We start from the raw sequence: 13,872 nt of genomic DNA on the forward strand, positions 1-13,872 counted from the left end.
CAGACGGTATCACACAGGATAGGATTAGATACACAGCTCAGCAGATAGTATCACACAGGACAGGATTAGATACACGGCTCAGCAGACAGTATCACACAGGATAGGATTAGACACACGGCTCAGCAGACAGTATCACACAGGATAGGATTAGATACTCGGCTCAGCTGACAGTATCACACAGGATAGGATGAGATACACAGGTCTGCAGACAGTATCACCCAGGATAGGATGAGATACACGGCTCAGCAGACAGTATCACACAGGATAGGATTAGATACACGGCTCAGCACACAGTATCACACAGGATAGGATTAGATACACGGCTCAGCACACAGTATCACACAGGATAGGATTAGATACACGGCTGAGCTGCAGATAATGGGGGTTGTAGTCCTTACTGATGGCGGTTCTGCTGTTTTCCAGGATGTGTGACCTCGGGGGACGTGCGGGGTCCCTGGAGCAGAACAAGCTGCTGGCAGTGAACATCTCCCGCGTCCTCTCTGTGTACGGACACATCGCAGACTCCTACATCATTGTGAGTATAATACCGGGGCGATGACTCCTGAGAGGTTACCCTCCCCCTGGGAGTCCGCTCCTCCGGCCCGCCGGTCAGTGACTGGCGGTCGTGACATCATCGAGGTGTAGACCTTCAGATCAGCAGCGATGAAGCGGGGGGCCAATTCCCAGAGAGGGTAACGTCTTCTTATAATTTGGTTCAAAGCGGAGCTAGTCTGAGGCTGAGAGGAAAAGCTTTTTAGTAAGTTTTATAGTAATCTTTCATTTATTTTTTACTCAGATGTGCTAAAAAGTTTACATCAATATCGTCAAAGACTTTTTATTTGGCCAAAATCTAACATATTAACGAAATAAAGACATATACTGCATTTTTCAGGTGATGGGAAACACCACAGGTGTGAGAGCAAAAAATAGGAGAAACACATCTCCTACTAACTAAAGCTTCCCCGGCAGGTGAAGGATGGACGGGTGAATATCAGTAAAAGTTATTGCACAGGTAGAATAGGAGGTGACAGATGTAGTGTCACAGCTTCTCTGCAGCGTGTACACACAACGCTTTACACCGCACACATTGTATATATTGTCTGCAGCGCACACATGCACTGTACATGCACAGTCAGCCCAGCTATATACAGTGGTGTGAAAAGTGTTTGCCCCCCCATCCTGATTTCTGATTCTTTTCCATGTTTGTCACACTTAAATGTTTCACATAACAACACAAATTGAAATATTAGACAAAGATAACACAAGTAAACACAAAATGAAGGTCTTTATTATTAAGGGAAAAATAAATCCAAACCTACAGGGCCCTGTGTGGAAAAGTGATTGCCTCCCCATAGCAGCAACAAGCATTTGCTATAACTGGCAAATGAGTCTTTTACAACGCTCTAGAGGAATTTTGGCCGCTCATCTTTGCAAAATTGTTGTAACTCAGCCAGGGTAGGGTTTTACTCACTCAGCTTCGGTTGAGGTAGGCACAGGAAGCGGTTTCATCAAAATGTCCAGGCTGATTTATTAAAAAACTTCATAAACCGCTGAGCATAAGCAAACTAAAGAAAAATACAGCCTTTTCCGGAAATAAATAGCCCATACAGTAGTGTGGGTTCACCCGCTCAGGTCAGTGTTCTTTAGCCAACACACTGGAGATCTACACACCTTCTGACACACAACTGGTCTCTATTTTATTTGCCATACTATGCCCCCGCGGTGGGGATATGTGAGCAGCCTGTCCCACCCATTTCTTGACTGCTTGTGAAACCCATCCCTGATACACCCTATTAACTCTCTCAGCACTATATGTACTGGAGTCTGCTTTTCCCAGGCTTACATCACTGAAGCTACCAACCTCGATGATACATATCTCTCCTCAAGGACCTGTCCGGCGGCCATCTTACATACCCCCTCCTCTGCCCAAAGCTGGGGGGGCTTGGCACCTTCCCCCATCAAACAGTGGACCCTCGACAGTACGTCAGCATTGCCATGTCGTTTCCTAGGCCTAGAAGCTAAAATCCTTAAGTGCTAGGAACCACCTGGTCACTCGGGCATTGTTTCCCTTCTCCCTCATCCACCTCAATGGGGCATGGTCTGACACTAGCCTGTATTTCCTGCCTAAAAGGTTGTACCTTAGAATGTCCAACGCCCACTTGATAGCCAACCATTCCTTCTCCACTATGGAGTAATTCTTCTCGCAAGATGACAGCTTCCGACTTAGATACATTATGGGGTTTATGGAAAACCCAGCCTTCTATAGAGCATCAAGTATCACCTGTACTTTGCTCAGATGGCTTCCTGGCTGAAGATCACAATGTCATCCAGATAGGCCGCTGCATACTTCTTGCATACTTCTTGTGGGGAGCTAGGATCCGGTCCATGGCTCCCTGGAAGGAAGTGGGGAGCTCCTTGCAACCCAAACGGCATCCTTGTGTACTGGAAACAACCGTCTGGCGTTGAGAAGGCCGTCTTCTCCTTGGCATCTTGCGAAATGGGAATTCGCCGATACTCTTTCATGAGGTTAAGGGTGGTAATGTACCGGGTCGGCCCTAGCCTTTCAATCAATTCATCGGCATGGGGCATTGGATACGTATCGAACTTAGAGACCTCATTCAGCTTCTTATAGTCATTGCAAAACAGCCGTTCTGCGTCTGGTTTCGGCACCAAGACTATGGGACTTGGACTCTTCAATGACTCCCAGACTCAGCATCCGCTTGACCTCTTTTGAGATCACCTCTCAGCGTGTTCCGGGAATGCGATACAGCCTCAAGTTCACCCCAACATGAGGCTCCGTGAGAACCTCATGCTCTATGGTAATTCTGAGAACAGGTCTCTGTTCCGATGTAGCAACTCTCTCCACTGCTGCTTTTGGGCACATGACAGTGACTCTGACACCTTGACCTCTTTTGCGTCGGCTTCAGACTTTACCACCAAACACGGAGCTTCCACAGGCTCCCTATCTCACCACGGCTTAATCAGGTTGATGTGGAACACCTGGTAGGGCTTCCTTCTCCCTGGTTGGTGGATTCTATAGTTGACGTAGATAACCTTTTCATCTACTTCATAGGGGCCCTACCACTTGGCCAGAAACTTGTTCTCCACTATAGGTACTAGCACCACCTCGTCGATCTATTGTACACCCTCGACTGTGCCTCTTGTCCTTTGAGGAGGTGTCCGTTCACATTGAGCATCACCTCTGCAATTCTCTTTTGCATCTGGGCCACATGTTTGATTACACTCATGTAGGGTGTACACTCCGCCTCTCAGGTCTCCTCGCTACATCGAGGAGTCCACGGGGCTGTTGGCCATACAGGTATAACAGTTCAAAAGGGAAGAAACCAGTAGAGACCTGTGGGACTTCTCTGATGGAGAATAAAAGGTATGGCAATATACAGTCCCAGTCTCGTCCGTCCTTCTCTACGACCTTCTTTAACATGGCCTTCAATTTTTTTATTAAACCTCTCCACTAAGCCGTCTGTCTGTGGGTGGTAGACTGAAGTCCTGAATTGTGTGATTTGCAGGGTTTTGCACAACTCTCTCATCACCTTTGACATGATTGGAGTCCCTTGACCAGTTAGGATCTCCTTTGGTAACCCCATACTGGAAAAGATATGGACCAATTCACGAGCTATACACAAGGCGGAGGAGTTTCTTAGTGGTACGGCCTCCAGATACCATGTAGCATAGTCCAGAATCACTAGGATATACTGATGCCCTCTGGCGGACTTAACCAGTGGTCCCACTAGATCCATGGCTATGCGAACAAACAGAACCTCAATGATTGGCAACGGCACTAAGGGGCTACGGAAGTGAGCCACCGGGGAGGTCAACTGGCAGGTGGGACAGGACCTACAATAATTCAGGATTTCTCTGTGACAACCGGGCCAGTAGAACCTGTGGAGTATCCGTTCCTGGGTTTTCTCTACCCCCAGATGACCACTTAACACATGTATAAGAACCATATCAAACACCCTGCGCCTGTAGGGCCCTGGCACCAGTAACTGCTTGTGTACCTCACCTCTTTGCTTGTCGACCCAATATAGTAACACCCCATTTACAGCAAAATATGGATATCGGGTGCCAGCCCCCGGCTCTTGAGCAACACCATTAAGTACAGACACATTACTAAATGCCCCTTTTAGAGTTAAGTCCCTGAGTTGGGAGGTTCCAAAGTTTCCCCCGGACACCTCCAGCTCAGGGATGTTGGCCTCCGGGGATGCTGCTTCATCCTCATCGCGAACAAACACACCAAAGGGAAACCCGTCAGCTGCGGCCTGCAACCAGATTTCTTTCGGAGCGACCTGGCTGTCGACCAAGCAACCAGGCGAATTCCCTTTCTACCACAACTCCAAAAGCAATGCAAAGTTGGCTCTATTATAATAGGGTGTTATAGGTCCTTGACTACACCAACCTCATGGGACTCTGTGCCACAGTTTGTGTCTATCACCACTCGGGGCACAGGGTAGTCTTTAGCGTCCCCATGGATGCAGCGGACACCCACCATCTTCCCAGGAATCAGCTGATGAGGACTTGCGCCCCTTACTAAGGTTACCCCATTACCTGAGTCCAACAAAGTGGGGGAACCTGGTGTCTGCCCCTGGCTCTTGAGCAGCCCCATTACAGACAATAACATTGTCCCACACTCCCTTTAAGTTCAGGTCCCGAACTTAAGCAGTCCCAAAGTTCTCTCCGGACCTCCTCAGTCACAGTCTCGTCCTCTTCCCTGGCAAGGACACACAGGGGGAACTCCTCCACCTTTGATTTCGACGGGGTTTCTTCCCGAGGCATCTTTTGTCCGAGCAACTCGATAACCTCTTCCCATAAGTCCCTAAATAAAGAAAAATCCTGTCCCAATATGACGGGATGTATCAGGTCCTAGACCACCCCAACTTCGTGGGACTGGGCACCACAGTCTGTTCCCACGGTCATTCTGGCAGCAGGGTAGTCCTTGGCATCCCCATGTATGCAGCGAACGCCCACAGTTTTGGTAGGGATCAACTGATGGGGAAGGGTAGCACTGATTAGGGTCACCAGACTCCCTGAGTCCAATAGTCCAAGCATCATCACCCCATTAATAGGTACGGTACACGCCTGTGACCCTTCGCTGGGGTGACTGTCCACACTATTGGCCGGATAGGCGTAATAGGAGCACCATCTGCCTAGACTACAGTCCATCGGCTTAGGGGACATATTACACTGGGCGGCTACGTGTCCGGGATTGTGATAATGCCAACAGACCCCGTCCTTAACAATAGTCTTTAGGGGACCCTCAATGGAATTGGGACACCCCCCTGTTTGTGACTCTAGACCCCCTACGTGGTGAGCCCTCCCCCCTTTGGGTATTCCAATACAGGGAATTGACTATATCCGGTTTCCTGCGGGATTTCTCGACCACTTGGTACCTCTCTACTTTTCTAACGAGGTCGTGCGCGTTCCGAGGGTCGCCCTGGGCAACTCAGGTCTGCACGGGCCTGGGAAGGGAGTGGATGAATCTGTCCATCACCACACGCTCAACCATCTGTGCAGGAGAGGAAGACTCTGGCTGCAACCACTTTTGGGCTAGATCTAACAAGTCAAACATCTGCGAGTGAGGGGGTTTGTCGCCGGCATTTGGCCAGTGGTGGACTCGTTGGGCTCTCACCGACATAGTTGCTCCTAGACGTTCCAAGATCTCAGTCTTTAGCTTGGCGCATTCCTTGGCATCATGTAGTGAAAAGTCGTAATATGCCTTTTCGGGCTCGCCAGTCAAATAAGGTGTCAGCACCTCTGCCCACTGCTCTGGTGGAAGTTTCTTCCGATTAGCCACCCTCTCGAACACCGTAAGAAAAGCTTCCACATCATCCCCAGGGGACATCTTCTGCATGGCCCATTTTACCGCCTTCCGGACGTGGGAGTCATCAGCCAGACATGGGGTTGGGGGGCTTGTCCTGCCCTGGATGGCGGTCGCCAGAAGCTGTATCTGCTGCCGCTGCTCCTGCTGGTGCTGTTGTATTTGCTATAGCAACAGCCTGTTGGTCTCCTGCTGCTGCTGCGACTGGACCCGGTGCTTAATTATGTCCTCCATGCTGCTGGACATCTTTTTTTGGTTGGCGGTCTTCACTCAGGACATGTACCGTTCCCTGTAGCAGCTACACGTGTTCCTGGATCGATGCCCGCATTCTCCACCAAATGTATTAGATTCACTCACTCTGCACTTTCGAAAGGTAGACACGGAGACACTCTTCGTCTGCTGGTTTATTTCAATATGACATAAACCATGGCAACTTCAACAAAATAAACATGGCCTTGCTGCCATAACGGAAAAACAGAACATAAACTACAGCACAGTCCAAATGTACGCGGTATTTGCCCGCTCAGGTTATGATTTCCTTCAGCTCTTGCTGAAGTTCCCTACAGGACACTTCCTGCTTCCAACACACAACAGAGAAAAAAAAACAGTGGCTGAGCATTTAACTTCCCCAGTCACACCCTTGAGGTGGAGATATGGTGAATGACCTCCCACCCTCACTATGGTCATTCACAAAACCAAACCCTTATAAAATGTTGGCTTAACCCCCCAGCACCTAACATGCTGGAGAAAACTTCTAGGTTCAGGTCACTGAAGCTAACAGCCGCAGTGAAACATATCTCCTCTCACATACATCACCAGTGACTCTGTCACAAGTCACAGACATTGAATGAGACAACTGGTCTCCATTTTATTTTCCAAACCACTCCCCCGGGGTGGGGATATGTGAGCAGCCAGTCCTACCCATCTCTTTGACTGCTCATAAACCTGGCCCTGATTCACCCAATTAACTCTCTCAGCACTATACGTGCTGGAGCCTGCTTTCCCAGGCTTACATCACTGAAGCTACCAACCTCGATAATGCATAACTCCACTCAAGGACCTGTCCGGCGGCTATCTTACAATACATACAGTACATACGTACATGCGAACACGACTCTACTACTCGCACACAACTCTGTTATATACACGCACGCACACACATGGACCTGCTGTATACACACACACACACACATGCGGCACTGCTACATACATACATTGGGTAAAATAAGTATTTGATACACTGCCGATTTTGCAAGTTTTCCCACCTACAAAGAATAGAGAGGTCTGTAATTTTTATCGTAGGTACACTTCACCTGTGATAGAAAGAATCTTAAACAAAAATCCAGAAATTCACATTGTATGATTTTTACATAATTAAGACTAATTATAATAATAATAATAATAATAATTAAGAAGCCCTCCTACTCTGCACTCATTACCTATATTAATTGCACCTGTTTGAACTCGTTACCTGTATAAAAGACACCTGTCCACAAGACACCTGTCCACATACTCAATCAATCACACTCCAACCTCTCCACCATGGCCAAGTCCAAAGAGCTGTCTAAGGACACCAGGGACAAAATTGTAGACCTGCACAAGGCTGGGATGGACTAGAGGACAATAGGCAAGCAGCTTGGTGAGATGGCAACAACTGTTGGCACAATTATTAGAAAATGGAAGAAACACAAGATGACTTCCTCGGCCTGGGGCTCCATGCAAGATCTCGCCATGTGAGGTAAGGATGATTCTGAGAAAGGTCAGGAATAAGCCCAGAACTACACAGGAGGACCTGGTCAATGACCTGAAGAGAGCTGAGACCACAGTCTCAAACATTACCGTTAGTAACACATTACGCTGTCATTGTATTAAAATCTTGCAGGGCACGCAAGGTCCCCCTTCTCACGCCAGCACATGTCCAGGCCTGTTGGAAGTTCGCCATTGACCATCTGTATGATCCAGAGTAGGCAGGGGAGAAGGCCATGTGGTCAGATGAGACCAAAATAGAACTTTTTGGTATCAGCTCCACTCACCATGTTTGGAGGAAGAAGAAGGATGAGTACTGCCCCAAGATCACCATCCCAACTGGGAGGCATGGTGGGGAAAATATCATACTATGGAGGGAGCTGAAACTTAATGTTGAAACCTCAAAGATCTGGAGAAGATCTGTATGGAGGAGGGGACCAAAATCCCTGCTGCAGTGTGTGCAAACCTGGTCGAGAACTACAGGAAACATCTGACCACTGTAATTTGCAAACAAAGGTTTCTGGACCAAATATTAAGTTCTGTTTTTCTATTATATTAAATACTTATTTCATGAAATAAAATGCTAATTAATTATGTAAAAATCATACAATGTGATTGTCTGGATTTTTTTTTAGATTCTGTCTCATAGGTGAAGTGTACCTACGATAAAAATCACAGACCTCTCCATTATTTGTAGGTGGGAAAACATACAAAATCGGCAGCGTATCAAATACTTATTTTCCCCACTGTACATGCATACATGGCTCTGCTACTTACATACACAGCTCTGTTATATATACACACAGACACACACATGGGTCTGCTATATACATACACACAGCTCTGTTACATACACACAGACATGGATCTGTATATACCCACACACACATGGCACTGCTACAGATACAGCTGTGCTACATACAGACATACAAACACGACTCTCGAAGCATGTGACTGATAACCTGACAGGTCCCTCCGCTGCTCGGGTTGTGTAACCTCCGTGCCGGTCCTGGCGCGTCTTCTGCTGAGCACCGATCAGATAGATCAGTATAGGGCAGGAGGAGGGAGCAGTGATCACTGTGATTGGGAGGACGCGGCGTCAGAAGGAAGCGGCCTCTGGACTATTGCACATACAGTACTTTTTAGCAAGATTTGTTTCTTGCTAAAAAAATGCATCCTATCATCTAATAAAATATGTCATTTTTGTGTGATTTACACTGGACAGAAATAAAAGTCCCACAATATTAAATGTAGCGAGATATGCCTCTACTCAGAATCTTTTTATTTTTCAGGAATTTTTCACTGACAACCTGTGGGAGACGCTGCCTGGGTGTTGGAGGTTAGTGTTGTCAGACCTGACTGCTCCGGAGCTGGCCGATCTACTCCTATCGAAGAGTAACACAAGGAATGCGAGGTAGATGAATGCAAGTCACCTGAGGCGGACAGCAGACGGATATCGTATTGTGGTGTGCCTTGTACCCGCCGGACATGTGCATTGCACTGTATGGAGTCGTCTCAGGAGCTGAGACCGCGCCATATACTCACTGCACCGGACAATAACTGATGCCATTTGAGCCAGACCCCAGCGGCACTATTATGGCTTCCAGATGGCGTCCTTCACTACTGACGGCCACCAGCACCCCGTGTGACGCCATCACAGGGTGCCGATCGGTTGCCATTTCAGCCAGGCACCTAACAGGAAATGTTTTAAGCCACAAAATTCCCATTATACCGCCTGCTCTCTGAGCACAGCATATACGTAGAATTATACCGCTTGCTCTCTGAGCACAGCACATACATAGAATTATACCGCCTGCTCTCTGAGGACAGCACATACATAGAATTATACCGCCTGCTCTCTGAGCACAGCACATACATAGAATTATACCACCTGCTCTCTGAGGACAGCACATACATAGAATTATAGCGCCTGCTCTCTGAGCAGAGCACATACGTAGAATTATACCGCCTGCTCTCTGGGCACAGCACATACGTAGAATTATACCGCCTGATCTCTGGGCACAGCACATACATAAAATTATACCGCCTACTCTCTGAGCACAGCACATACATAGAATTATACCGCCTACTCTCTGAGCACAGCACATACATAGAATTATACCGCCTACTCTCTGAGCACAGCACATACATAGAATTATACCGCCTGCTCTCTGAGGACAGCACATACATAAAATTATACCGCCTGCTCTCTGAGCACAGCACATACATAGAATTATACTGCCTGCTCTCTGAGGACAGCACATACATAAAATTATACCGCCTGCTCTCTGAGCACAGCACATACATAGAATTATACCGCCTGCTCTCTGAGCACAGCACATACATAGAATTATACCGCCTGCTCTCTGAGGACAGCACATACATAGAATTATACCGCCTGCTCTCTGAGGACAGCACATACATAGAATTATACCGCCTGCCCTCTGGGCACAGCACATACGTAGAATTATACCGCCTGCTCTCTGAGGACAGCACATACATAGAATTATACCGCCTGCTCTCTGAGGACAGCACATACATAGAATTATACCGCCTGCCCTCTGGGCACAGCACATACGTAGAATTATACCGCCTGCTCTCTGAGGACAGCACATACATAGAATTATACCGCCTGCTCTCTGAGCACAGCACATACATAGAATTATACCGCCTGCTCTCTGAGCACAGCACATACATAGAATTATACCGCCTGCTCTCTGAGCACAGCACATACATAGAATTATACCGCCTGCTCTCTGAGCACAGCACATACATAGAATTATACCGCCTGCTCTCTGAGCACAGCACATACATAGAATTATACCGCCTGCTCTTTGAGCACAGCACATACATAGAATTATACCGCCTGTTCTCTGAGCACAGCATATACGTAGTATTATACCGCCTGCTCTCTGAGCACAGCATATACATAGAATTATACCGCCTGCTCTCTGAGGACAGCACATACATAGAATTATACCGCCTGCTCTTTGAGGACAGCACATACATAGAATTATACCGCCTTTTCTCTGAGCACAGCACATACATAGAATTATACCGCCTGCCCTCTGATGACAGCACATACATAGAATTATACCGCCTGCTCTCTGAGGACAGCACATACATAGAATTATACCGCCTGCTCTCTGAGGACAGCACATACATAGAATTATACCGCCTGCTCTCTGAGGACAGCACATACATAGAATTATACCGCCTGCCCTCTGATGACAGCACATACATAGAATTATACCGCCTGCCCTCTGATGACAGCACATACATAGAATTATACCGCCTGCCCTCTGGGCACAGCACATATGTAGAATTATACCGCCTGCTCTCTGAGCACAGCACATACGTAGAATTATACCGCCTGCTCTCTGAGCACAGCACATACGTAGAATTATACCACCTGCTCTCTGAGGACAGCACATACATAGAATTATACCGCCTGCTCTCTGAGCACAGCACATACATAGAATTATACCGCCTGCTCTCTGAGCACAGCACATACATAGAATTATACCGCCTGCTCTCTGAGCACAGCACATACATAGAATTATACCGCCTGCTCTCTGAGCACAGCACATACATAGAATTATACCGCCTGCTCTCTGAGGACAGCACATACATAGAATTATACCGCTTGCTCTCTGAGGACAGCACATACATAGAATTATACCGCCTGCTCTCTGAGCACAGCACATACATAGAATTATACCGCCTGCTCTCTGAGCACAGCACATACATAGAATTATACCGCCTGCTCTCTGAGCACAGCACATACATAGAATTATACCGCCTGCTCTCTGAGGACAGCACATACATAGAATTATACTGCCTGCTCTCTGAGGACAGCACATACATAGAATTATACCGCCTGCTCTCTGAGCACAGCACATACATAGAATTATACCGCCTACTCTCTGAGCACAGCACATACATAGAATTATACCGCCTGCTCTCTGAGCACAGCACATACATAGAATTATACCGCCTACTCTCTGAGCACAGCACATACATAGAATTATACCGCCTGCTCTCTGAGCACAGCACATACATAGAATTATACCGCCTGCTCTCTGAGCACAGCACATACATAGAATTATACCGCCTACTCTCTGAGCACAGCACATACATAGAATTATACCGCCTGCTCTCTGAGCACAGCACATACATAGAATTATACCGCCTGCTCTCTGAGCACAGCACATACATAGAATTATACCGCCTGCTCTCTGAGCACAGCACATACATAGAATTATACCGCCTGCTCTCTGGGCACAGCACATACATAGAATTATACCGCCTGCTCTCTGAGCACAGCACATACATAGAATTATACCGCCTGCTCTCTGAGCACAGCACATACATAGAATTATACCGCCTGCTCTCTGAGCACAGCACATACATAGAATTATACCGCCTGCTCTCTGGGCACAGCACATACATAGAATTATACCGCCTGCTCTCTGAGCACAGCACATACATAGAATTATACCGCCTGCTCTCTGAGCACAGCACATACATAGAATTATACCGCCTGCTCTCTGAGCACAGCACATACATAGAATTATACCGCCTGCTCTCTGAGCACAGCACATACATAGAATTATACCGCCTGCTCTCTGAGCACAGCACATACATAGAATTATACCGCCTGCTCTCTGAGCACAGCACATACATAGAATTATACTGACCACCCTGAGAGTCTGCTTGTTTGTTTCGCGTCCAGTTACAGGTCAGTATGGCCGCTCAGCCTCTTGGCTCTGAAGGTCACAGCGCAGACCTTGTCCTTCCAGCGAACGCCACGTCCTGATGTGGGCAGCGCAAACAAGAAGAGACCGGCCGAGTTCCAGTCAAACCACTGCCAGAGCTCCTTACTGGATCCACTCTTTCGGAAACACGTGAAGCCCAAGAAGCAGCATGAAATCCAACGTCTTGGGAAGGTACGAGGTGATCTAGTGGACGCCCGCACGTGCACACGCATCATTTTATAAAGCCTCTCAGGGGCACAGTCTGCTCAGCTTGTCATTTCTTATTATCTGACAGCTTGTAAAGAAGCTGAGTGACGTGACTGGGTACGATCATGTAGTGGACGTCGGCAGCGGCCAGGTAAGGATACTAATGATGCCTGATATAATGCCCACTAGCATCACATCCCTTTTAAAGGGGTTGTTCTCATCTTCACAAATGGGTAATGTCGGATTGTGCTGGTAAATGTAAGCACATTTCCAAATTACTGCTTGTTAAAATTTTCATCCGTTCTTGAGATATTAACACTTTTGTTTACAGCTCGTGTTACCTTGGACACCGACCACCGCTGCTGTCTAGAGAGCAGAACATGGGTAGTGCTTACACAATCTTTCCTATCAAGTCTATAAGCAATGTTTTGAATCTGGAATGATCTGTACCCTCCTAATCCCGGCCAGCTTCAGAGCAGCTCAAACGAACTAGACAGCAGCGGTGGTCGGTGTCCTAGGTAACAAGTTGTAAACAAAAGAAAAGTGTTAATATCTCAAGAACGGCTGCGAATTTTAATAGTCGGTAAATTGCAAAAGTGCTTGTATTCATGAGCTCTATCCAACAATACCTATTTATACGATGGGAATGACACTTATAATGGTGTTCTAGGTATAGCTGACAATAGTCTTCTAAATTGTCTCTTCAGAGAGGAAGATGACCAGAACTCTAGTGCCACCTACAGGAAGTAGCAATCCTAAAAGTCAATAGTGACCCTTTAACGAGCCTTATCACATGACCTAGGTTATAAGCCAGAACCAGAAACTCAATTTGCAGACACTGTGTTTCAATATTTTACTATGAAAATGACTGCTGGATGCTTGCTGATCGCCTCTCCACCCCTCACTATCTCTCTAGGGTCACCTGTCAAGGGTCTTATCCTTTGGTCATGGACTCTACGTGACAGCACTAGAAGCCGACCACAACCTTGTTTCCATGGCCATCAAATTCGATCGAGATCTCATCTACATGCTGAAGAAGGAGCCAATGAAGCCGACAAAGGTGACTTTATTCCGAGAGGATGAGAGATTAATCTAGACAACATGAGCATTTATTACCCACCCATAGGATGGATGAGAACACCTAGTGTCAGCGAATTGGGGGCCCATTGGGTCAGTGGCCAGAGTGACGATTTGTAATAAAAAAAAAGGTGCTAAAAAGGTCAACAGATTCCTGTAAAATTAATACGTTCATGGGACAAAACCTTTTTCCCCCCAATGACCCTTTTCACATTGTAATTCCTTCCTGTGACCACTAGATGTCCGCAG

The 13,872-nt window shown here is 47.1% G+C and overlaps 1 protein-coding gene across 1 annotated transcript in view; it reads left to right on the forward strand.

Moving 5' to 3' along the window:
- The window catches only part of METTL25B (methyltransferase like 25B), a 30,716-nt gene that overhangs the window by 5,325 nt on the left and 11,519 nt on the right, over positions 1–13,872 (forward strand). Inside the window, exons 2-6 of the mRNA XM_073639508.1 lie at positions 424–535; positions 8,875–8,996; positions 12,318–12,531; positions 12,635–12,697; positions 13,463–13,606. Coding sequence (XP_073495609.1) covers positions 425–535; positions 8,875–8,996; positions 12,318–12,531; positions 12,635–12,697; positions 13,463–13,606 — 654 coding nt within the window. The 5' untranslated portion in view covers position 424. The remainder of the gene's footprint in view (positions 1–423; positions 536–8,874; positions 8,997–12,317; positions 12,532–12,634; positions 12,698–13,462; positions 13,607–13,872) is intronic.

This window comes from Phyllobates terribilis, unplaced genomic scaffold (genome assembly GCF_046119375.1).
Source record: "Phyllobates terribilis strain yellow unplaced genomic scaffold, ASM4611937v1 Scaffold_7__3_contigs__length_470593459, whole genome shotgun sequence".
Lineage (NCBI taxonomy): Eukaryota > Metazoa > Chordata > Amphibia > Anura > Dendrobatidae > Phyllobates > Phyllobates terribilis.